The sequence below is a fragment of the Bos taurus genome, chromosome 8 (assembly GCF_002263795.3).
Source record: "Bos taurus isolate L1 Dominette 01449 registration number 42190680 breed Hereford chromosome 8, ARS-UCD2.0, whole genome shotgun sequence".
NCBI lineage: Eukaryota > Metazoa > Chordata > Mammalia > Artiodactyla > Bovidae > Bos > Bos taurus.
Genome location: NC_037335.1, coordinates 10286242 through 10309431, shown reverse-complemented (window position 1 = coordinate 10309431; position 23190 = coordinate 10286242). Strand labels below are relative to the sequence as shown.

The window sequence follows — 23190 nt, the reverse complement described above, 5'->3', positions numbered from 1 at the left end:
GTCGTCCCCTTCTCCTCCTGCCCCCAATCCCTCCCAGCATCAGAGTCTTTTCCAATGAGTCAACTCTTCGCATGAGGTGGCCAAAGTACTGGAGTTTCAGCTTTAGCATCATTCCTTCCAAAGAAATCCCAGGGCTGATCTCCTTCAGAATGGACTGGCTGGATCTCCTTGCAGTCCAAGGGACTCTCAAGAGTCTTCTCCAACACCACAGTTCACTATGCCTGCTACTTACAAATATTCCCAAAGGAAAGAACAGTTTGCACTTGGAGGTCACTCAGAAGCAGCTACATAAATTTGCAGGGTTCCTGGTGGCTCAGACGGTAAAGCATCTGTCTACAACGTGGGAAACCCGGGTTCCATCCCTGGGTTGGGAAGTTCCCTGGAGAAGGAAATGGCAACCCACTCCAGTACTCTTGCCTGGAAAATCCCAGGGACAGAGGAGCCTGGTGTCCATGGGGTCGCAAAGAGTCGGACAAGACTAAGCGACTTCATTTTCACTTTCACTTTCATTTATGAGGGACCTCATGCTTAGAAAGAATTTCAGATGGGAGGGAAGTTCACGAGGGAGAAGACATAGGTAAACCTATGGCTGATTCATGTTGATGTTTGGCAGCCTTAGTTGCTCACTCGTGTCCAACCCCTTTCGACCCCATGAACTGTAGCCCACCAGGCCCCTCTGTCCATTGGATTTTCCAGGCAAGAATACTGGAGGGGGTTGCCATGCCCTCCTCCAGGTTTGGCAGAAACCAAACCAATACGGTAAAGCAATTATCCTTCAATTAAAAATAAATGAAATTAAAAAAAAAAAAAGAATTTCAACAGCATTAAACCAAGCCTTTGACTCTTCTAAAGGGCTTCCCAGGTGGCTCAGTGGTAAAGAATCTGCCTTTTAATACAGGAGATGCAGAAAATGTGGGTTTGATCCTTGGGTCGGGAAGATCCCCTGGAGTAGGAAATGGCACCCCACTCCAGAATTCTTGCCTGGGAAATCCCATGGACAGAGGAGCCTGTCTGCTACAGTCCATGGGGTCACAAACAGTCGGGCATGACAACATGCACGCACAACATGCACACAGGTTATATACCCAGGATGTTGGCCTTGGCAGTACCCTTTACATCCTCAAGACTATGCCCTAACCACTCCCCGCCCCCATCCTCACCATCCTAACTACCCCTCCCCACCATGTTTGTCCAATGCATACAAGAAAGAACAGAGAATGTGTTCATTGTGGCTAGTTGTCAGAACTAGGGTTCCTTTCCTTGGTCAGCCATCTCCTTTAACTTCTTTGCAGTACTCATGTGGCTGATGTCTCTTTTCCTTATGAAACCCCCTTTCCTTTGGTTTCTGTGATGCCGCATCATTGGGTTCCCCTCCCTCTCTAATGCATTCCTTTAGGTGCTTTGCAGGCTCCCCTTCTCCTTCCCTACTGCATCTGTGCACGTTCCTAAAGGTTAGTTCCCCAGTTCCTCTTTTCTGATTCCCTTGGAGAACTTACCATTTCAATCATCACCTTTGTGCATGTAACTCCCCAGCCTTAATCTCCAGCCCAGATTTCCCTCCCAAGCCCTAGTCTTGCTCTTCTAACTCTTAGGTATCCTGGCAACTCAAATGTCACAAGTCAAAACTTGAATGTTGGGAATTCCCTATCTGTCAGGTGGTTAGAGGGCTTCCCCGGTGTCACTAGTGGTAAAGAATCTGCCTGCCAGTATAGGAGATCTAAGAGATTCGGGTTCAATCCCTGGGTCGAGAAGATTCCCTGGAGAAAGGCATGGCAACCCACTTCAGTATTCTTGCCTGGAGAGTTTCATGGACAGAGGAGCCTGGCAGGCTCAGTCCATAGGCTCAAAAAGAGCTGGACAGGACTGAAGGGACTTAGCATGCACGCATGCCTGCAACCAGTGGTTAGGACTCTGAGCTCTCACTGCCAAGGGCAGTGGGTTTAATTTCTGGTTGGAGAAATAAGATCTCCAAGCAGCGCAGCAGGATCAATAAATAAACAATAAAAAATTGGGAGGGATTTCCCTAGTGGTCCAGTGGCTAAGATGCCATGCTCCCCATGCAGGGGTCCTGGGTCGCCTGGTCAGGGAACTAGATCCCACATGCCACAGCTAAGAGTTCTAGTGGTGCAAGTGAAGACTGAAGCTCATACATACCTCAATTAAGACCCAGTGCAGCCAAATACATACGTATTTTTTAAAATAATAATTAAAAAAATTTTTTAAGTTGAATATATTCTTCTTTGCCCCTTCTTTCTCTCCCTCTTTCTTTCTTTGTAAGAAATGAACAAAAATAAGCCAAACCTGGGACCCGTCTAAGTGCAGGGCCCGATACAATTACACAGCGGCACTGCCACAAAAGCAGCGCCCTTTCAAAGAATCTCTTCACAATGTATTTTAGTCATTAGATAGGAAACTGGCAGATACAGATTAAGATCAAACCATGAAGTCAACATGACAAGCAATGACATACATCACTTTGTTGATGCAGTGAGAACACAGTCACTTCTGTAACAGTCCGATCAGAGACGTATCGCCGGGGTCTAATACGGAGGAAACCGTGCACAAACCCAAACGGGAGGACAAGCCTACAGAATGGCCTGTAATATTAAAAAATGTCACAGCTGTGAAAGTAAAGGAAAATCACAGAGCTTTTCTAGATGGAAGGAGATTTGAGAGATGTAATAGCTGAGTGCACTGCGTGGCCCTATACTGTGCCCTTTGCTTAAGAAGGGCATTATATTGAGACAAGGGTGAAAGTCTTATCTCGAATATCTTGTACTATTCTTTCCGTATAAACTTTTTTTCTTTTTTGGCGGGGGAGGGCTGCACTGGATCTTCATTGCTGTGATTTGGCTTGTCTAGTTGCAGTGCTCACACTCAGTAGCTGCAGTGCACGGGCTTAGTTGCTCTGCAGCACATGGGATCTTAATTCCCAGACCAGGGGTCAGGATCGAACCTGTGTCCCCTGCATGGGAAGGTAGATTCTTAGCTACTGGACCAGCAGAGAAGTCCCTCTTTTGGTATAACTTTTCTCTAACTTTGAAATTATTGCAAAAGATAAAAAAAAACTTGCCATTACACACCCACCTCCAGATTAGCTTCTCCTCTAGGCATCTGTTAATAGCAGCAACCGTCTCCCAAGTGCCCGAGTTCAAAAATTTTGAGATCACCGTGGATTCCTCTCCCCTGCTGCTCTTTACCCCACCAACCAACCACTCACTGCTGCTACTAAGTCACTTCAGTCGTGTCCGACTCTGTGTGACCCCGTAGACGGCAGCCCACTAGGCTCCCCCGTCCCTGGGATTCTCCAGGCAAGAATACTGGAGTGGGTTGCCATTTCCTTCTCCAATGCATGAAAGTGAAAAGTGAAAGTGAAGTCGCTCAGTTGTGTCCGACTCTCAGCGACCCCATGGACTGCAGCCTACCAGGCTCCTCCGTCCATGGGATTTTCCAGGCACTAAGTGCTGTTAATTTTTTAAAAAAATATTGTTCACAAGGACTTCCCTGGTGGTCCAGTGGCTAATACTCCGTGCTCCCAATGTAGGGTGCCAGGGTTCCATCCTTGGTCAGGGAACTGGATCCCACATGTTGCAACTAAGAGTTCCCATGACACAACTTAAAAAAAAAACAAACCCGTTTGTAGCAACTAAAAGACTGAAAATCCTGAGTGCTGCAACTACGATTTGGTGCAGCAAATAAATAAATAAAAATGAAAACAAAAAAATATTGCTCACATAGCCACCTTTTAAATTAAACTTCCATTTTTGTTTGTTTGTTTGAATGACATTTCTTTCCTCACATAATTGTTTTAGGGAGTGCCTGTGAAAAGAATGTGTATAATGTAAAGCAGGATAGATTAGATAGAAGGTCCTATTACTTCATCTCCAGTCTGGATTACTGCTGTTTACTGCTGTAATCTCCTAACTGGTCTTCTTGTCTTTGGTTGCTCCCTTCAACAACCCAGTGTGTATATGGTTACCAAAGTAATCTGCCTAAAAGCACACCTTTATCCTTGCCGGGCCTTACTTCCCACAGCTGACAGTGGGGCTTAATCCATTTTCTCTGGGAAGTCTGATGTGCCATGAGCTGAACCAAGGTGGTCTGCCCTTGTGACCCTTCCCCAGTTCATAGAGAAAAGAACACTTAATGGGTAGAATTTCCTCAACTTGTAAGTCCCCCCCGCCCCATTTGTTTTTCTATAGTAAGGATCCAAACTCTTATCTGCTAGCATTGAAGTGTTAGTCGCTCAGTCATGTCTGACTCTTTGCGGCCCCATGGACTGTAGCCCGCTAGGCTCCTCTGCAATTCTCCAGGCAAGAGTACTGGAGTGAGTAGCCATTCCCTTCTCCAGGGGGGTCTAACCCCTGAAGAAGACCCAGGGATCGAACTGGTGTCTCCTGCATTGGCAGGCAGATTCTTTACTGTCTGAGCCACCAGGGAAGCCCATCTGCTCGCATTAACTGATGACAAACAGCAAGTAAATAATAAAAGATTTGGCAATTGCAGGTCATATTTATTTTAACAGCTTGGTTTTCTCCCAGGCACTCAGGCTGGTAGTTGCGATCATTACAATGTTAAAGATATGGTCTTTTTCTTTCTTAAAAATTGTTTCTCTTTGGGATGATGGAATGAAATATATCAAAATTTCATCATAGCACATTAGAGAAAACACCGCCCTCCCAAGTAAATACTTTGGCCTCTTCTTCAGAGTTTATTCAACCTTATCACTGCTACTCCCCTTCATGAATCCTTGACTTCAGAAAAAGTTTTCTAATCTCTGTTCACATTTGCTTTTTTCTTTCCTTCTTTGCATAAACAATTTTATCTCCCTGGAACTCTGTCCTGGCCCACGCCTTGCATATAAATCCCATCCAGCCTTAAAGGAACAAATCAACTCTCTACTTGGTGAAAACCTCTAAAATCATAATAATCTCTTGTTCTAACTCACAATTGTATGTTGCTATGAAAAGTGCATGGGAAAAAACCAGAATGGTATACAACAGTGTTCTTCAAACATAAAAGAACATAAGAAATATCCGGGAATCTTTTTAATTAAAATTATTTATTTGGCTACACTGAGTCTTAGTTGCCACATGTGGGATTTTTTTTTTTTTTTTAAGATGCAGCATCTTAAAAAGGGATCCCCGTAAAAAGGGATCTATAGTTGTGGCATGTGAGATCTACTTCCCTGACCAGGGATCTAACTCGGGCCCCCGGCATTGGTAGCAGGGAGTCTTAGCCACTGGACCACCAGGGAAGTCCCTCCAATTGTTTCTTTTCTGTAAGAAACCTTCCTGTTACATTATAGTTCCCTTAATTGCAAGGATCCTGTTCACCTTTAGAATCCTTTATGGAGTCTCAAAGAGAAACAACTTTTCTAAGTACAAAAGGATGGTATCTTTGTTAAATACACTGATGACAAGTGGATGGGGGCTCATGAAAAACTCAGTTATTAGTGTTTCAATGATTTATCAAGGGAGTAAATAAATAAATAAGTTGGGCTTTTCCACAAGACAATCTTGTAATAGAGTCATCATTCTCAACTCGGGGTGCATTTTCCTCCCAAAATTCTAGATCACCTTACGCACCCCGATTTTTATGCACTCTCCCAGAATCATCAGCACAGAGTCATAGGAGTGTCATATCCCCCTATTGGGGTTGAGAACCATCATAACAGGAATTGAAGGAGTTGGTGGTATTTGTTAAGATAAGGTTATTTCAGTCCCACTGGGTTAGAACTTCGCCTTTCTGAGAGTATATAACTTTTTAGTTCTTTGACAACTGATGAGTAAGGGAGTCTGCTAGACAAAGTGGGGTAGAATATGCCGGGTCTAGGAGTTAACCTGCGTCTCCACGTCAGCAGGCAGGGCAGACCACCCCGACAGCTCACCCGCTCTTGCACAAGCATTTCTAGACCACCTGAGCTTCCACTTATGTGCGATGGTGCACTCAGGAGAAGGCAGAGCCTCTCATTCCCAGCTTCTGCCACTCAATGGCACCTGTGTGTTTTTCCTTACAGTACACACACTGTTTTTTTTTTTTTTGGCCATACCGCTCAGCATGTGGGATTTTATTTATTCATTTATTTGGCTGCACTGAGTCTCAGTTACAGCACTCAGGATCCTAGTTCCCTGATCACTGAACCCATGCCCCCTTCATGAGAAGCGCAGAGTCTTAACCATGGGCTCCCAGGGCAGGCCCCAGATTATTTTTTTCTTATTTCTCACAGGTAGGATTTTTGGGGAAGTAAATCTCTTCCTCTGTAAGGAAACTGAGAAATTAAATGATCCCCCCACCTGCCCACAACCATGAAGCCGAGTGGAGCAACCCTATCAGAAGTGCCTAAGACCCCTCCCGCCCCATCTCGTGTTTAGGAAATAAACGAGACAGCCTCATCGGCTGAGTGTGAGGTGCTGGCAGAACATCCAAAACACAAACACCCTATAAATCCGGGGAAAAAGAGGATGACGTGAGGGACGGTGGCTGTCCTCTAGGAGAGATTTGGGAGTCGTCATCATAATTGGGTGAAGCTGACAGAGCTGAGCACCTCTCAGGCAAGACCTCAAGAATGTCCACGGAGTCAACAGAAGGTCACTGCAGATTCAAGGAACAGACCACGATTAAGGCACGGACCCCATGGACTATAGCCTGCCAGGCTCCTCTGTCCATGGGATTTTCCAGGCAAAAATACTCCTGGGTTGCCATGCCCTCCTACAAGGGATCTTCCCAACTCAGGGATCAAACCTGAGCCTCCTGCTTCTCCTGCACTGGCAGGTGAATACTTTACCGCTGAGCCACCCAGGAAGTCCCATGAGTGGAATGAGCACCCTTATAAAGGAGACCCCAGAGGTGAGGACTCAGGAAGGAGCTATGGGGTCTGACCAGACACGGAATCTGCGGCACCTTGATCTCGAACTCCAGCCACCAGAACTGGGAGGAATAAATGTCTGTGGTTTTTAAGCCCCTTGATCCACAGTATTTTGCTTCGGCAGCCCAGACTGGACTGAGACACCATGAGAGTAAAATTGCCACGAGGTGAGGGCTGAGACCGGGTTTCCTGGTTTAAGGAGAGGAGGGAGGTATTAAAGAACAAAAGAGAGATACACATGGAACTTGCAAGAAAGTGTTTAGTGAAATGAAGGAGAGGAATAGGGCTGAGTCCAGTGATAACGGTGTAAAGACGAGTGGTTACGTGTGGGGTGAAGCATGTAAGGCACCCGAAAGACGCTAAACTGAGATAGTGTGGTCCCAGCACCAAAGTGGGACGGAACCAGGAGCCCAGATGGGTGGGACACTGGTCATAGCAGGGGCCATGCTCAGAAACTGTGGCTCTCTCCCTCACCAACATGCATGATACACGGTCACAAGGGTCTTCACTTCTCCAAGGCACCTTGGCAAGAGATAAGGCTGTACATGAAACTGGGCTTAAAGACACATCTCTCTCTGTCCCTTTTTAAAATTAATTCTTCCATTTTTAAATGTTATGTTTTAGTAGAATTAAGTAGATTCGTATTGTTGTGCAACCTCCAACATCATCCATCTCCAGAACTTTTTCATCTTCCCAAAGCGAAATTCAGTATCTATTAAGTACTTGGTGGGACTTCCCTGGTGGCCAAGCCATAAAGAATCTGCCTTGCAATGCAAGGGACGCAGGTTCAATCCCTGGTTGGGAAACTAAGGTCCCACATGCTGCGGATCAACTAAGCCCATGCACCGCAATTAGAGTCTGTGCACCAAATCGAAAGATCCTGCGTGGCACCATGCAGATCGCACATGTCGCAACTAAGACCCCACACAGCCAAATAAACAAATAACTTAAACGATACAGTCTTGGTTTTAAAAATAAAAATAAATGCTTGGTACCCCTGGTAACCCCCATTCTACTTTCTGTCTCTATGAATCTGACCACTCTAGGGACCTCCAATAAGTGGAACCACATGCTGTCTTTTGCCATCCACATTACAGCATGTGTTAGAAGTGCTTTCCTTTTTAAGGCTTGATACTGTTCCCTCGTATGTTACGGGCTTCCCTGGTGGCTCAAGAATCTGCTTGCCAATGCAGGAGACCCAGGTTCAATTGCTGGGTCGGGAAGATCCCCCAGGGAAGGCAATGGCAACCCACTCCAGTATTCTTGCCTGGAGAATCCCATGGACAGAAGAGCCTGGCGGGCTACAGTCCATGGGGTCGCAGAGTTGGACATGGCTGCGCACATGTTGCACTGCATTTTGTTTACCCATTCATCTGTCAGTGGATACTTGGGTTGCTTCCGCCCTTTGGTTATTGCAAATAACACTGCTATTAACATGGGTGTACAAACAGCTCTCTGAGTGGCCGCTTTCCATTCTTTTGGGAATATACCCAGAAGCGAAATTGCTTGGATCGTATGGTAATTCTATGTTTGATTTTTTTGAGGAACCACCATACTGTTTTCCATAGCAGTGGTCGTTTTACCTCCCCCCCAGCAACACAGGAAACTTCCAATTTCTCCACATCCTTGCCAACACTCGCTATTTTGTGTTTTTAATAAGAACCATACTAATGGATATAAAGTGGTTGGTTGGTTTTTTTAAATAAATGCTTCTTCCTTAGATTATAAATTCTTCAAAAATTATGTGAATATTAGTTTGATTCAAATGGAATCGAAGGCTTGAGCTGAAAGAAGATTTTCCTAAGTGTGGCGGTGTAAATATTCAAAACTCCCCCAAATTAGTTTAAAAACGTTTCTATCAATGTCTGTCCTGTCTCAGGCTCCAAGACCTGAACTCAGATCAGTGGGGAAGGAGCGCCCTCTTGTGTCCTTTCTCTGCCAGTGTCAGTGACTAAAGAAGGTAGTGGAGAAAGGACCGTTTTACTCCAAGGCCAACAAACGCCAGTCACGTGTCTACTGGGTAAAAGAACTTGTGAAAACACGGACAGAGTGAAACTAGGGTCTTTTAAAGAAATCCCAATCTAGAAGGGGTAGAGGAACAAAATACATGCAGAAATAACAATAGAAGGCTATGCAAAATGGATGGATTATCTATTAAGACTCTGCAGGAATTCGGTCAAGAGTCACATCAAAATACAAGTGTGGCTGGTTACACAGGAGCTCGGGTTGGCTCTCGGGTTTCTTTTAAGGCTCCAATTCTAGAAGGTCCCTGACCTAGGAGGGCAGCCTCCCTGTCGGGACCCCTTTCATGGCTGTCAGTTTTCCAGAGTCGCTTCGGAGGTTTAGACAAGCTCGCTGTACACTCCCATCTTTGGGAGGGAGGCCCTGGAGACTCCTTCTGTGGTCCTTTCTTTCGTGTAGTATCCTGCTCATGCCTACCTGTCTCTTGAGTTTCATCTCCTTCCCCCAACCCTCTGGGCTTCCCTGGTGGCTCAGATGGTAAAGAATCTGCCTGCAATGAAAGAGACCCAGGTTCGATCCCTGGGTGGGGAAGATCCTCTGGAGAAGGAAATGGCAACCCACTCCAGTATTCTTGCCTGGAGAATTCCATGGACAGAGGAGCCTGGTGGGCTTGCAAAGAGTCAGACACGACTTAGCAACTAACACACAATCCCAACCTCCCTAAACAGGCTGTCGATGGGCACACTGTCTCCATAGCCTTGATGCTCACAAAGATAATTATACAGAAAGTACGGCTTTCAGAGTTTTGCAGGTTTCATCACTGTGGGGACCAGTTACAGAGGATGAAGATGCTCTCTTGCAAACCTTGCTCCATCAGGCAAGCAGCCTTCAACTGGCCTCTTAGGGCCCTGAAGGAGACAGTCCTTACCTTGTCTGCATCCTGCTGGACTGCTAAATAAAGACAGAATCAAGGCATGGCAGTACATGGAACACATATCCAACTGGGTAGAAACTAGGGAACTCACTGGTGGAAAGAGCTGTTCTTCAGAGTCAGACACAGGTGGGTTTTAATTTTTTTTTAATATATATTTTTAAAAAATTTACTTATTTAATAATTTTGGGCCATACCCTGTAGCATGTGTGATCTTAGTTTCCTGACCAGGGATCGAGCCCACACCTCCTGCACTGGGAGGTGGAGTCTTTTTTATGTATTTATTTTGGCTGCACTGGGTTTTCACTACTGCATAGGCTTTTCTCTAGTTGTGGTGAGTGGGGGCTACTCGCTAGTTGCGGCGCACATGCTTCTTACTGCGGTGGGTTTTCCAGTTGGGAAGCGTAGGCTCTAGGACGCACAGGCTTCGGTAGTTGTGTTCTGCGGCTTGTGGAATCTTTGCCGACCAAGGATCGAACCCGTGTCCCCTGCATTGGCAGATGGACTCTTAACCACTGGACCACCAGGGAAGTCCCCACAGCTGGGTTTAAAGCTCAGCTCTGCTGCTCTGTGTCTGTGGCCCCCAGGGCATGTTAGTTTATCCCCGTTCAGCAACTCTGAGATGGGAATAACAGTCCCCACCTTCCTCTCTGGTAAGATTTTCGTGAAGCTTAAACAAGACAGAGTACACAGACCTTGAGGAAATATCTAGCGTCATAAATGTCCCTCTGCTTCCCCCTCTCCCACAAACCTCCTCTCCAACCTGAGCATGCCGAAAGTCTCCTGGCTGCATGGGCCGGAGACCTCTGGGGCAGCTGCACAATAACTGAGATTTTAGGTCACCAAGAGCTGTCTGGGAAGCAGAAGAAAGGCTGCTTTGTTTTGTATTCTCACGCAGGGTGCAGTGGGGAAGGTATTTCCAAACCGTCTAAATTACTTCCCAAGACTTTTTCCAGTTGCCCAAGCCAGCAACCTGGGAGTCATCCTTGACTGCTCCTTCTCTCTCACCTCCCAAACATGTATTTCTAAGGCCTGTTACTCCTCCTTAAGACATTGCAAATCCTCCAGGTCTCTCCATCTCCCCACATCGTTTTACTTTCGCTCTCCATCACTGTTCCCTGAAAAACCACCACAGCTTCCTGAATGGCCCTCAATATCGTCCCTCTTCCTCATCACCCAGCAGATAGAGCTCTTTCTAAATGCAAGTCTCTGGGGATGATGGGAGAAGGTGGGACATTGGGACTGACACTTATAAACTACTGATTTGCACGCACACCTGCTAAGCCCCTTCAGTCGTGTCCGACTCTTTGCGACCCCGTGAACTGTAGCCCACCAGGCTCGTCCGTCCGTGGGATTCTCCAGGCAAGAATACGAGAGTGGATTGTCATGCCCTCCTTCAGGGGATCTTCCTGAATCAGTGATTGAACCTGTGTCTCTTAGTCTCCTGCATTGGCAGGCAGGTTCTTTACCACCAGCACCACCTGGGAAGCCCCACACTATGATACTATATATAAAATAGATAACTAATGAGAATCTTCTATAGAGCACAGGGGACTCTACTCAGTGCCCCGTGGTGACCTAGATGGGAAGGACATCCAAAAAATGACAGCAAGGAGATCCAAACCAGTTAATCCTAAAGGACATCAACCCTGAATATTCATTGGAAGGACTGATGCTGAAGCTCCAATACTTTGGCTACCTGAAAAGCCAAACTCACTGGAAAAGACCCTGATGCTGGGAAAGACTGAAGGCAGAAGGAGAAGGGGACGACAGAGGATGAGATGGTTGGATGGCATCACTGACTCAATGGACATGAGTTTCAGCAAACTCCAGGAGATGATGAAAGACTAGGAAGCCTGGTGTGCTTCAGTCCATGGGGTCGCAAAGAGTCAGACATGGCTGAACAATAATATGTACAGCAAAGTATATAGCAGAAACTTACACAACATTGTAAAGCAGCTACACTCTGATAAAAATTTAAAAATAAAGTCACACTGCAGATTACAGAAAATAAATAAATAAATATTACAATAATTTGCTATAGGAAAAAAAAAATCTGGTCTCAGCAAATTGCTCCCCTACTTAAGATCACTTACTGATCACTTGCTTTCCTGGCAGCTCAGTTGGTAACGAATCCGCCTGCAATGCAGGAGATGCTGGTTGGATTCCTGGGTGGGGAAGATCCCCTGGGGAAGGGATAGGCTACCCACTCCAGTATTCTTGGGCTTTCCTGGTGGCTCAGGTGGTAAAGAATCTGTCTGCAACGCAGGAGATCTGGGTTCAGTCCCTGGGTTGGGAAGATTCCCCTGGAGGAGGGCATGGCAACCCACTCAAGTATTCTTGCCTGGAGAATCCCCATGGACTGTGTAGTCCACGGGGTCCAAAGAGTCAGACACGACTGATCAAGGAAGCACAGCACAGCAGCACTGAGTACTCAGCTAGCTCCAAAAGAAAGCCTTACCTCCTGAGCATGGCTCGGTTCCTGTTTGGGCTCCTGCCTTTTTTCCAGCTTTTTTCCCATCAGCCCTGCTGCAACCCTCCTCCTCCATGCACCAGCTCTACTGTACTATTGACACCTCTACATATAAGGCTCAGCGACCCCGAGCTTTCCCAGATGTGGGATTTTTAGTGCTAAAACCAGGACAGCCCCGGGCAAACCAGGATCCTGGTCACCCTAGTTCTGTGTATCATCTTCCTCAATCCTGAATGCTCCCCCTTGTCTGTCCCACCCCGTGTTTACTATCCAATACTCCTCATCCTCCGTTTCTGCTTGCACATCACTTCTGCTGCCCCCAGGGAGTGGTTTATTCATCCTATCTAGGCGCTCTGGGGCTTCCCAGGAGGCACTGAACAGAAAGTGAAAGTGTTAGTCGCTCAGTCATGTCCTGACTCTTTTGCAACCCCATGGACTGCAGCCCGCCAGGCTCCTCTGTCCATGGAAATCCCAGGCGAGAATACTGGTACCTATGCCCTCCTCCAGGAGATGTTCCTGACCTGGGGATAGAACCCAGGTCTCCCGCATTGCAGGTGAAATCTTTACCATCTGAGTCACCAGGGGTGCTAGTGGAAAAGAACCCGCTGCCAGTTCAGGAGACCCAAGAGACATGGGTTCGATCCCTGGGTCTGGAGAAGGAAATGGCAACCCACTCCAGTATTCTTGCCTGGAGAATCCCATTGATAGAGGAGCCTGGCGGGCTACAGTCCAAGGGGTCTCAAAGAGCCGAACATGACCAAGTGACTTAGCACAAATGCTCAGGCTCTCCTGGCAGTGACCACTGTGTTCTAACAGCTTCTCTGTCTCTCTTCAAGTTATAAACTCATTAAAGACTGAGGCTTTTTTTTTTTTTTCCCTTCTACCTATAATCTCAGAGCCTAGCAGAGATTCTGGTGCACAGTAGGTGTGCAATGAAGTTTTATTGATTTAATGACTATCAGTATCAACATATCAAGTGTCATCTATTTCATATCACTACGTGGGATGTTATGGACTGAATGTTTGGGTCCCCTCCAAAACTCATATGTTGAAGTCTTAACCCCCAGAGCGGCTGTATTTGGACGTGGAGCCTTTAGGGAAATGCATGAGTGTGTGCTAAGTCGCTCAGTCGTCTCCAACTCTCTGCGACCACATGGACTGTAGCCTGCCAGGCTCCTCTGTCCATGGGATTTTCCAGACAAGGATACTGGAGTGGGTTGCCATTTCCTCCTCCAGGGGATCTTCCTGACTCAGGGATCAAGCCTGTGTCCCAATGCAGGGGGCCTGGGTTTGATCCCTGGTCAGCAAACTAGATCCTATATGCTGCAACTAAAGATCCCACATCCCACAACTAAGCCCTGGTGTGATTAAATAAATTTTTTTAAAAATTCAAGTAACCCTAAATTCAACACTATACTTTAAAAACAGCATGTGCAGATTGAGCCTATTCCTGTTACAGTCACTCTATCTATGTAGCTCTCTATCCATCCTTCTATCTGTATTTGTTATAACAGTGTTCACCAACTGTGGATATTTATAGTATTTCTGTGATCATAAAGTCAGGATGATTTGAACTTAGGTAAAAAAAGAAGAGACACCAAGAGATCGCTCTTTCTCCCCCTCCCTCCATCCCCCTCGCTTTTTCCCCCTGCAGAGTCACCTAGGAAAGACCGTGTGAGCACACACTGAAAAGGAGCTCCCAAAGGGAGCTCTCAGCAGACATCCACCCTGTCAACATTGGGTCTCAGGCTTCCAGCCTCCAGAGTGGTGAGAAAACAAATTTCTGTAGTCAAAGCCACCAGCCTATGGTATTTTGTTATGGCACACCCAGCGCGATAACACAGGGTCGTACCCAGTTCATATAACCATGCTGTGACGATTGATGGGTGTGGTCACACAGGCACCCTCCTGAGTCAGAGAGCTGCTTTCTATTCCAAAACCCTTCCAATAATACTTCCCATCCCATTTTAAGAACATAAGTGTTCAACATGACAAGATTGACAAACCTATTTTTCTATCATTCTGCTTTACTTCTGCAAACAAGTATCTTAGAATAGTAACTTCTGGGACTGGAAATGGTTACATGAATACGTGGTTCAGTTTCAAATGTATGACTAATATTTTTTGCAGCTAAGTAGCATTTTCTGTTTTCCAATGATACTTTAAAGCCCATTTATGTTACTGAGTATGCATAATTAATTCCTCCTTTGGAAATGTCTTTGTTTTCTCCACTGAGCTGGTGATTCTTCATCGTCCCACTCAAATCCTACCACTCCCCTCCCACCCCTGGCCACACTTGTCATCCTGTTCCCTGCCTCAAAGCCTGACATCTACAAGCTGCAGCCCCCAGGCCTCGCTGTTCTCAGTGCCTCTTTCTAGGCTCTTGACCAAAGGGAAGCACTATTAGAGTGTGAAGAGAGGAGTGTGAAGGGCGGGGAGAGAGAGGGGTGGGTCTTCTCCCTCCCTCCCTCCCTGCCAGAGCCTGGTCTCCACCATGGGTGCCTTCCTCTGTCATATAGCACCCATGCCGGGTGGCCCCTCTCCTATGACCACAGCTCTGGATGGGTTCTAGGAATAGCACACCCTTTCTCTTTTGTTTCTCCAGGCCCAAGGATGATGGAAGCTTCTGCTGTTAATAGTTCCCAGTGGCTTCTCCATTCGTCTTGATTCTCTTTACCTTGCCCACAGTGTGAGTTAAGGGTTGAGTTGTAACCCCTGCCCCCAATTCCTATGTTGAAGTTCTAACCCCCAAGACCTCAGAATGTGACTGTCTTAGGAGAGTGTCTTCAAAAAGGTAATTAAAGTTAAACAAAGTCATACAGGTGGACCCTAATCCAATCTGACTTGTGTCCATATAAAGAGGCCCAGGTGGCACTAGTGGTAAAGAACCCGCTTGCCAATGCAGGAGACATAAGAGATGTGGGTTCGATCCCTGGGTCTGGAAGATCACCTTGGAGGAGGGCATGGCAACCCACTCAAGTATTCTTGCCTGGAGAATCCCATGGACAGAGGAGCCTGGCGGGCTACAGTCCATGGGGTGCCAAAGAGTCGGACATGACTGAGCAACTTAGCATATACACAGTAAGAGAAGATTAGGACATCGACAAGCAGAGAAGGAAGACAGTCTGTGGGCGAGGCAGCCGTCTGCAAGCCAGAGAGAGAGGCCTCAAAAGAAACCAACCCTGCCCACATCTTAATCTTGGACTTCCCAGCCTCCAGAAAATAAATGTCTGTTGTTTTTAAGCCACTCATCAATTGTGGTGGTAGCTTAGTCACTCAGTCGTGTCCAACTCTTTGTGAACCTGTGGGCTGTAGCCCACCAGGCTCCTCTGTCCATGGGATTTCCCAGGCAAGAATACTGGAGTGGGTTTCCATTTCCTTCTCCAGGGCATCTTCCTAACCCAGGGATCAAACCCAAGTCTCCTGCATTGCATGCTGTTTCTTTACCTCTGAGACATCAGGGAAGCCCACTTATCAATGGTACTTTTGTTACAGCAGCCTAAACGGACTAAGGTTTTGCTACAGCAGCCCCAGCAAACTATGACACCATGGTCAATCGTCCCATCACTAAACCACTTGTGGAGCCCTGGGGATGTGCTGGTTATATCCTTCTCGGACCTGGTCTCACACAGCCAACCTCACCAAGGATCCTGTCACATGTCCCTTTATCCACTCCACAGTATCTATCATCACATTCCTAAGTTTATAAATATGTCAATGTCTGTGCGGTGAATACCTGTTCCTGAAATACTGCAGGACTCACTTTCACAATAAGGTTCCTAAGCCGTTTCTAAGCAAGGATCCACGTGACATCCAAGTCTCTGTGTAGAGCATCTTGTCGTTTTTGGAAAAATCTTTTCACATTTTTTCACATCAGCTGCTGCGGGAAGGCCTGGGGTGATGACTGAAGTCCAGAGAGCCTCTGGAGATGCCGTGTGAGTGTTTTTGTTGCTGCTTCAGTGGCTGGGAGGCCCAGTGGCTGGTGAGGAAGCCAAGCAAGGTGAGCTGGGACGTGTAGGGAGGCCCTGGGTTCTGCATTTAAGGAGCTCTAGGGAGAAAAAAGATACCGCTGGAGTGAGAGTTGTTAGAACAGCAGAAAAAGCTATCTAATTCAACTTATTTAAGGAATATAAAGGGCTTCCCTAGAGGCTCAGTGGTAAAGCATCCACCTGCCAAGCAGGAGATGTGGGTTTAATTCCTGGGTCGGGAAGATCCCCAGGAGAAAGGAATGGCAACCCACTCCAGTGTTCTTGCCCGGAGAATTCCACGGACAGAAGAGCCTGGTGGGCTACAGTCCACAGGGTTGCAAGAGTCGGACACACCTAGTTACTTAACCAATGACCAAGTCGTATAAAACAATTTTATAAAATCGTAGGACGGGATGGGATTTATTGAGACGTCCCAGTCTCACCACCTTCCCCCTCATGCAACCCCTCAAGCATTGAGTTACTCCTAATAAATACATTTCTTTGTATCCAAAGCACTTTCACAACCACATTTCATTTGAGCCTCAAGGAAATTGTGTGAGGTAGATAGGGAGGTATTAACGTCTCCATTTTACAAATAAATGAAATCGAAGAGCAGGTAGTTGAAATGCCAGCGTTCAAGGAGCTAAAAGGTGTTAGAGCTGGGCCTGGAGACTCGTGATCCTCAGACCAGGTGGGTATTGATAGAGTTCCCATCGTTTACCCTCCCTGCTAATCTGGGCATGCGCACTAAAGACTGATGTCACACGTGGACATTCCATCCAAAACTCACAGCGAGGAAGGACTTCTCAACATCTGGCCGTGAGCAGAAAAGGCAGAGGAAGGGAGAGAGTGAGAGAAAGACCTAATACGAGCTGAGTTTACAGGGAGCAGGAAGGGGCACATGCACTCTTATCTCAGCCCCGACTGGGCAGAGCAACACAGGAGAGCAAGCAGATGTACAGAGGCTGAGCCTCTCCAAACACTGTCCCCCTCCCGACTCCATATTCAGCTGGCAGGCCCCAGGAGTCAGGTCATCCGTTACCTCCCTCTAATGCTCTGATGGATATGTTTGCAACACACAGGGTTTCCATTAATCTAGGGAAAGTCCTACTTTAGGCTTTCACTGAATCTGAAATTGCTTCAGCCATGACTGCTGTCTCCAGTGAACTGGGTCCCTCTCCTTCCACAGAGATGCCCCACACAGGCTGCTCTCACCTGCACCCTCCACCTGCCTCTCTCTCTTATATATCTTTAAATTGGAGGATAATTGCCTTACAATGGTGTGGTGCTCTCTGCCATACATCCATGTTAATCAGTCATAATTATATATATATATATCCCTACCCTCTGGAGCCTCCCTCCCCCCTCATCCCACCCTTCTAGGTCATCACAGAGCTCCAGGTTGGGCTCCCTGTGCTATATAACAGCCTCCCACAAGTTATGAGCATACATGGGGCTTCCTTGGTGGTTCAAATGGTAAAGAATCTGCCTGCAATGAAGGAGACTCAGGTTTGATCCCTGGATTAGGAAGATCTCCTGGAGATGGGAATGGCAACCCACTCCAGTATTTTTGCCTGGGAAATCCCATGGACAGAGGAGCCTGGCAGGCTGCAGTCCATGGGGTCTCAAAGAGTCAGACACGACTGAGTGACTTTGAGAGTGAGTGAGTGTATATATATCAATGCTACTTCCTCAATTTGTCCTAGCCTCTCCTTCCCCCGCCGTGTCCACAAGTCCATTCCCTACATCTGCATCTCCATTTCTTCTCTGTAAATAGGTTCATCAGTACTGTTTTCCTAGATTCTGTATATATGTGTGGTGCATGCATGCTGAGTCACTTTGGTTGTGACTTTGGTCATATAGACCCCATAGACTGTAGCCTGCCATAATGCATATCATACATGCATTAATATACAATATTTGTTTTGCTCTTTCTGACTTTCTCACCTGCTCTCTTTACTCCTTCTCTACATCTATCCTTGGAGGCCCACCTTCTCCAAGAAGCTTGAGTGTTTCAACCCTCAGGGATTTTTGTCTCAGCTGCATTCCTGAAGCCATTATCATACAGACCCCCAAACTCAGCACTGAACATATGCTCTTCAGGACTAGTTCTCTGATGAGATGTCAGCCCCTGGAGAATCAAGCTGGAATCCCACATCCTACTGAATCTATGCTCCTGCTAGTAGATCCATGCATGCTAGCTGTGACTTTTCTGGGAAAGAGTAGGCAAAACTAGGGTTAAACACAGCCAGTCATTGGAATCCAAGAGGAAAGGGGGAAGGAGTGGGAATTAATTGTCTTCCCGTGTTGGAAGTTTTCACTGTTGTTTCAAGATCCGTGTACAGTAGCATATTCATGTTGCTCTAGGATTAGCACAAGGTACAAGAACAAACAGAAGCCTTCCTTTGTGCTATTTTAGGAACAAGGAAAATAAAATAATACCTTCCAAATGGAGGAACAGCCTAGCTTTCTGTGACACAAGAATGGGCTCATAACACCTCGGCTGTAACTGTTTCAAATGGAATCCTATTACAGTGTAGAGGATATTTATCAGTGTATTTGAGGAACCCTTTCTTCTAAGTCCCCCCAGGGGGAGATCCACAGGCTCAGGCAGGCTCCTCTCAAACTCTCCTATTCCACCCTGGCAGGTCCCAGGGACTCCCCCACCCCACCACCTCTCCTCTTGGTAATTGTCACCACCACCCCAAGCTATCAAGTTTCTCACCCCTTCCTGAGGGGCTCTGGAAACTGGTCTCTTTATGCCCACCTGTTGGACTGCACCTCACAGGCCTACAAAGCCTGCATTTGCCCAGCTTCAAGACTGACGAAAGCCTGGATTGAGCAACAGAGGGCTTCCCCGGTGGCTCAGCGGTGAAGAATCCACTAGCAATGCAGGAGACACAGGAGATGGGGGTTCGATCCCTGCACCAGGAAGATCCCCTGGAGAAGGGAATGGCAAACCCACTCCAGTGTTCTTGACCAGAGAATCCCATGAACAGAGGAGCCTGCCGGGCTACAGCCCATAAAGTTGCAAAGAGTCAGGCCTGACTGAAGTGCCTTAGCATGCACACATGGATCAGGCAACAGAGACTTCAGTGGTTTGACAGATGGGGAGCTTCTGTGTCTGAAGCAAAGTCCTGGAGCGACCTCCCACCCTGTGCAGCATACACCTTCAGGACGTGGCAGCAGTCTTTGCTCCTGGTGGAGGGAGAGATTGCCAGTTACAGGGGAGTTGATGTCAGATGGGCTCATCAATTACCAGGGAAAACAACAGAAGGGCACACCCCTCACCGCCCCTTTGATAAGAACGATCACTAGCTAGCGCCCAAGACAAGTATGTAGGAAGGCCAGAGTCAGTGTAAGTGAAGCAGGCACTGGTCAGGCAGGGGACGGACAGAGAGCAAGGGAACGGCCATCTTGAGTGGGCTGGTCAGCCACCACTCTTCCTGGTTGTCCCTGAAAACAAGCTTATAGACCCTCTTCATTTTAAGACTTTAATGCCCATCATGACAAGAGGAAAGACAAAATCTAAGGAGGAAAGACAAAATGTGGGGAATTCTATGCGTGTGTGTGTGTGTGTCCAGTGGCTAAGTTGTGTCTGACTCTCTGCAACCTCATGGATTGTAGCCCGCCAGGCTCCTCTGTCCACGGAATTTTCCAGACAAGAATACTGGAGTGGGCTGTCATTTCCTCCTCCAGGGGATCTTCCCGACCCAGGGATCAAATCTGTATCTCCTGCCTGCAACTCCTGCATTGGTAGGTGGATTCTTTGCCACTTGAGCCACCTGGGAAGCCTGAGGAAATATACAAAGGGTATAAATCTGACAATCTTGAGTTTGGTCCAGAGCATCTGATGATCTGGTTGAAATAACTGCAAATTTCTTTTATGTCAACGTTGGGTGTTGTAAGCAGATAGGGGAGGGGGTCCCTGAAGAAAGAGAACCAGGCATGATGTCTTTGTCCAAGACATTTGGTCCAAGACATTCGTCCCATTTTGGTCCCAGACATTTTGTGATCTAAGCCTGGCCACAGTGCTTGCCCTTAAACAGGTCTCAGTAATTAATGATCTTAAGGGAGGAAAGGACTGCAGGAACGAAAGGAAAGCAGTCAAGAAACAATGGGTCTAGGACTCCCCTGGTGGTCCAGTGGCTAAGACTCCGAGCTCCCAATGCAAAGGGGCCGGGGTTCCATCCCTGGTCAGGGAACTAGATCCCGCATGCCACAACTAAGAGTTTGCACGCTCCAACTAAAGATCCTGCATGCTGTATGATGTGGCCATTAAAAAAGATTGGTCCACATTTAAAAATATATACCTTAAAATTTTTTTTAAATAGAGAAATAGAGGTGAGCAAGAAATAATTAACACAGCAACAGGCCTGTTTTTGTTCTTCATTTGTCTTTAGCTCTGGGGTGAAACCATCAGTTGTCGGGGAAAGGCTAAGCAGAAGATTCTAGCCAGGGTTTTGAAATTTAAGTCCAAGATTATGTGATGGCACCATTCAGCCTCCCAAGTAGGTGACATAAAGTCGGGATGTACCGCCAAATGTGCACAGGACATAGAATTCCTATGGTTGTTTGTTAGTAGAGACTATGAATTTACATTTCAAAGCATCCATGTCTGAGAAAATTGGCTTCTAATGTAGTTTGCTGTAAAAAGCCAAACTATTTAGCACAAAGGGTTATACACATGCACATACATACAGACTACATACGCACACATATATATCAAAGATTTTTTTGATGTGGACCATTTTTAAAGTTGTTTATTGAATTTGTAACAATATCGCTTCTGTTTTTTGTTTTTGTTTTTGAGCAGTGAGGCATGTGGGATCTTGGTACCCCCATCAGGGATTGAGCCTGCAGCCCCTGCATTGGAAGGCACAGTCTTAACCACGGCACCACCAGGGAAGTCCCTTTTGTTTAACTCTTAAGTAAAAACAAGAAGCCATTTGGCCCCACTCTAAATATTCAGGGAAAGAGAAGCAAGGAGAATTACTCCTGTTGGAAATGCCACGTTAATTTATTATGCATAGCATGATCAAACAAGAGGCCACAAGACAGAACAAGCAGACTATGCTCTTTCAGAGGCAAAGGAGAAATGCAAAGATGCTAAGTCGTGGTCCTCCCTGAGAATTAATTTTGCCCCCAGGATTCTTAGCAATTAGGTCTTTTCATCTTGGAGGTATCAGAGGCAGAGGAGGGCGCACAGCACCAAATCCATGGCACAGAGTTCAACACACAGTATTCTACCTGGGGGCGTGGAATCAAAAACCCAGCACTGAGAAGGAGTCATGCACAGACACAAGATTTATGGAGGCCGTGCAGGGAAAGAAAATATATCTGCTCTGGATGCAACCATTTTTCACACAGCAGAAACTGTGAGAGAGAAGACAAAGGAGAAAGACAAAGAAAAGTGGGGAGGGCCTGTCCCTCGTAGTCCAGTGGTTAAGAATCTGCCTTCCAATGCAGGGGACGAGGGTTTGATCCCTGGTGGGGGCACTAAGAGCCCACAAGCCACAGGGCAATTAAGTTTGCAAGTCACAACTACTGAGCCCAGGAGTCACATCTAGAGAAGCCCGTGCCCCACAATGAAAGATCCCACATGCTGCAATTAAGACCCACCACAGCCAAAAATAATCAATTAAAAATATTTACAAAAAGAAAAGTGGGGGAAAGTAAAGGTAAAATTGAGAAAGAGAAGGTTGGAGCCTCATCCTGGCCACCTGGCTGACCCCTTGTCAGCAACTCAGCAGCCACTCAGCATCAGCACTCTCTCAGCATCCCTGCTGTCTCCATGGTGATCTGATGTGATTCTGATGGATGTGACTAGTTCATGAACGCTTCCTGGAGCTGGGCCTTGTTGTTGCTAACTCCATTTTCCAGATGAGAAAACAGTGCTTCCGAGATTGTCAACAACTTGTCCCAAATCACTGAGTTGCTGAAACTATGGTATCAGGCATTGAACCTAGTCTGTTTCAGGCCAAAGCGTGTGCTCTTGGTCAGCAAAGTGAAAAATAAGAAGGTGTTTAATGGAGGAGAACGTGAACATGTATTGAGTACTTAATATATACCTGGCGTGTGATCCTCACAACAGTCCTGCAAGGGAGGTATCATTATTCCTATTTTATAGATGAAGAAATTGAGGCTCAGTGCTCACTTCAGCAGCACATATACCTCAACTGGAATAATACAAAGAAGATTAGCATGGCCCCTGCTCAAGGATGACATGCAAACTGGTGGAGCATTTCATGTTTTTACGGCAGAAACCATCACAACACTGTAGGGCGATTTTCCTCCAATTAAAAAATAAAGTTTAAAAAGTATGAATAAAACAGGGAAAATTTTTTAAAAATTGTGGCTCAGAGAGGTTAAGTAACTTATCTAAAGTTGCAGTGCTTAGTAAAAAAGCCCCGGTCTGGGGCATGTCACCCCTTCTCAGTGTCTATGCTGAGAGTTTTGTACTTTCTCTCTGAAATAAATCCTGTTTGCTTGCTACCATAAAAAATAAAAAAAAAAGCCAGGTCTCTCAGACTGCAAAGCCCATATTCCATTTAAAAAAAAATACATTGTTGTTTTGCTCCTAAATTTTATTTATTTATTTGGCTGCTTCACGTCTTCACTGTGGCATGTGGAATCTAGTTCCCTGACCAGGGATCAAACCCAGGCCCCCTACATCGGGACTAGTGTCTTAGCCACCGGACCACCAGGGAAGTCCCCCATATTCTTTCTTATTCTTTCTTCCAAATGGAATTCTCAGGAATTTCACGGATTGAACTACGTAATTAAAAATCTCTCCTTTAGATATTTTTAGCTCTGCACATCCAAACCAAACACCTATCTGACAGATATGTCAGAATTTGAAAGAAGTCTATTGAAGACTGCTTGCAAGAAAACCACTGTATAAACTATGTTTTATAAATTCTTCTGTTTTAATTAATCAGGTTTTCTAAAGTTTGAAGGAAAAAAAAAAAGGAGACAGAGACCAGTT

At 46.3% G+C, this 23190-nt stretch overlaps 1 protein-coding gene and 1 non-coding gene across 4 annotated transcripts in view; one reads left to right on the top strand and one right to left on the bottom strand.

The window, feature by feature from the left end:
- FBXO16 (F-box protein 16) overlaps positions 1–23190 on the bottom strand; it is a 74378-nt gene that overhangs the window by 6755 nt on the left and 44433 nt on the right. The window contains exons 8-9 of one of the 3 annotated variants that reach the window (XM_005209865.5): positions 16993–17015; positions 4493–16282 (exon numbers count right to left, since the gene is read on the bottom strand). The exons of 1 other annotated variant lie outside the window; for it this stretch is intronic. In XM_005209865.5, the coding sequence (XP_005209922.1) occupies positions 16273–16282; positions 16993–17015 (33 nt within the window). In that variant the 3' untranslated portion in view covers positions 4493–16272. Of the gene's footprint in view, positions 1–4492; positions 16283–16992; positions 17016–23190 lie in introns of those variants that run through there. One more of the 3 variants, XM_010807724.4, reaches the window with a different exon arrangement.
- On the top strand, positions 22352–22458 carry LOC112447957 (U6 spliceosomal RNA). The gene has a single exon (XR_003036210.1). It is a non-coding gene; the product is annotated as a U6 spliceosomal RNA (small nuclear RNA).